Genomic DNA, 2214 nt, shown 5'->3' on the forward strand with positions numbered 1-2214 from the left:
GAGCGTGGGCCTGCGAACCAGATGATCAAGGTTCGATTCCCAGTCAGGGCACATGCCTGGGTTGCAGGCCAGTTCCCAGCGGGGGACACTCGAGAGACAACCATACACTGATATTTCTCTTCCTCTCTCCTTCCCTTCCCCTCTAAAGATAAATAAACAAAAATATTTTAAAAAAGAGAGGGAAGCAGAAGTCAAGAACAGGGCTGGGAAAAGAGCACGGTGGAGGGAACAGACACGCGGAGCGCCCTGAGGAGGGTGAGTCTGCTGGATGGGGGACCTGGAGGAGGGGCCGTGAAGTGGAGGGGCCGAGGCCGAGCCCTGAAACACCAGGCAGCAGTACCGACCCAGACACTATGGCAACGGGGAGCCTAGAGAGGATTTTAAGTGGAGACAGACCCCTCAAAAATGCCCCTGAGCCTCCTCCATCCCACCCTCTGTGTGTACAAGAGGCTCCATCTAGACACTGCAAGACACGGCCCTTCAGCCAAAGCCCTTGGGAAGACGTATCTCTGGAATCCAAATGTGTCTGCACTGGGGAAAGCTGTGCTGTGTACGACTGAGCACACCCAGAAAGACCAGGAAGGCCCACAAAGAGCCTCCTGTACGCTCACGTCGGTTGTGCTGCCCTCTTGAGCCTGGCCCTTCCTTCCGCAGCTGCCTTCAGTTTCAGAGCTTTGGGGTATGGGGAAGGGGTCAGAGGGTAGACCGAAGGCCTTTTGGTGAGGGCCCTGTGCACAGGGCCCCCTCCACGGGGGACACCCAGTAAACATTTGTTAGATGATAAAGGGATGGATGAGTCACATCCCGCACCCCTCTCTCCCTGGAAGATCTGGGGGAGTCAGGTGGGTAAAGCGACGCTCATCACATCATCTGTTTGGGGCAGGAACGGAGCAGGGCTGGGGGCTGGCTGATACAAACCCCTGGTCCCCAGATGGCTGTATCTGGAGGGACTGAACTCTCATTTCTGGTGTCAGAACACCAGAACACCCAATCCTTGGGTGTTCCAGATTCCTAGGGGACCCCCTGAGGCTTGGCCAACAATCCCTTGCTCCAGGTGACACGCAGGAGTTCATGTGCAGACCCCCCAGGACTCCATCTTGCACCCCAATTCCCTCTTAGCTGACTCCCGTGACTTCTGGCCTTTGAACTTGCCCCCATTTCCCAACCCTGGGGTGCCTCCTCTGCCAGCCCCAGGTCACCCAGGCTCACATTTCTTCTCTGGGAAGCTGCCAGTGGCAGGGACGGTGCTGAGGCTGCTGCCGGGCGGGTGGGGGTGCTGGTGCTGGCGGCGGGCAGGCAGCGTGCTGGAGGGGAAGGCGCAGGTGCTGGTGAAGAGCACGTCGCTGGGCAGGCCCGCCTCCAGGCCGGCCGGGTTGGCAAAGCTGGGCTCACGCCGCCCACTGCACAGACTCTCGTCCGACAAGGTCCGCTGCAGACTCTTCTGCGGCGACTGCTGTGGAGACAGGGGAGGGACGTGGTCACGGTCATGGCCTGGCCCATGGTCACTATCATCAGAGGCTCCTTTCTGTCCTGGGCATCCGGGGTTCTTACGCACCCAGCGTCGTCTTTGTCCCCTTGCTGGTCAAAGCATGCCGAGTTCTCCCTGGGGGTCCCCCCTCCCTCCCCACGCAGTGCACCTGGTTCTGGAAGGCCAACCCTGCAGCCACAGGTGAGGCTAGGTAAGGTGGTGAGGCCCAAGACGGACCAGTGAGAGCCAGTCACTGCTGAGGACCACTGAGTACAGGGGGCTGCCTTCCCCTAATGTTGTGGGACAGAGCCCCGAGTCCGCACAGAGAGTGCCTGCCTGAGAGCAAGACCTGTCCGGGGTCGGCGGGGTGTAGAGGAACCAAGGACACTTGCTGTTTTGGCCCCTGGCGCCCTGGCCTCTGCGTTTGGTCCCCGTGGTTCAGTGGGTAGGGGCAGCTTCTATCTGGGCTCCCTAAGGACATGGATGCCTCTAACAGCATCTCCCCAATCGCGTGAGGTCCTCTGGGGTGGAGCAGATGCCCTGTGTGCCCACCCGGCTGCTTTACTCTGAGCTGCTGTCCGTGACCGGTGCCCTGAGCGCTGGCCACGAACAGGGCTGGCAGGGGCTGCCCAGACCCCAGGGAGGCGGGCCGCCCTCCCCCGCCCTCCCCCGCCGCCCACCACGTACTTCCCCGTCCCTCTCCTGGTCTGGAGCCAGGTTGTCCATGATGATGAGCTTCTTCAGGT

At 60.8% G+C, this 2214-nt stretch overlaps 1 protein-coding gene across 1 annotated transcript; it reads right to left on the reverse strand.

The window, feature by feature from the left end:
- Window positions 1-1033: 1033 nt before the first annotated feature.
- LOC118992752 (signal-induced proliferation-associated 1-like protein 3) lies at window positions 1034-2205 on the reverse strand. The gene is made up of 2 exons (XM_037054713.1): window positions 2156-2205; window positions 1034-1453 (listed from the first exon to the last, which is right to left on the reverse strand). Exons 1-2 carry the CDS (start codon window positions 2192-2194, stop codon window positions 1196-1198), a joined length of 297 nt encoding a protein of 98 aa, XP_036910608.1. The 5' UTR covers window positions 2195-2205; the 3' UTR covers window positions 1034-1195.
- Window positions 2206-2214: the final 9 nt, after the last annotated feature.

Source organism: Sturnira hondurensis, unplaced genomic scaffold (assembly GCF_014824575.4).
Source record: "Sturnira hondurensis isolate 20B ecotype Veracruz unplaced genomic scaffold, ASM1482457v3 Scaffold0008375, whole genome shotgun sequence".
In the NCBI taxonomy this organism is placed as follows: Eukaryota; Metazoa; Chordata; class Mammalia; order Chiroptera; family Phyllostomidae; genus Sturnira; species Sturnira hondurensis.

What these genes read in the sequence shown, in the direction of transcription:
- LOC118992752 (XM_037054713.1), bottom strand. Translation starts at nt 2,194, where the DNA reads ATGGACAACCTGGCTCCAGACCAGGAGAGGGACGGGGAA. An exon ending in ACCAGGAGAGGGACGGGGAA is followed by an intron (nt 1,454 to 2,155) that starts GTACGTGGTGGG and finishes CTGTCTCCACAG; the next exon opens with CAGTCGCCGCAGAAGAGTCT.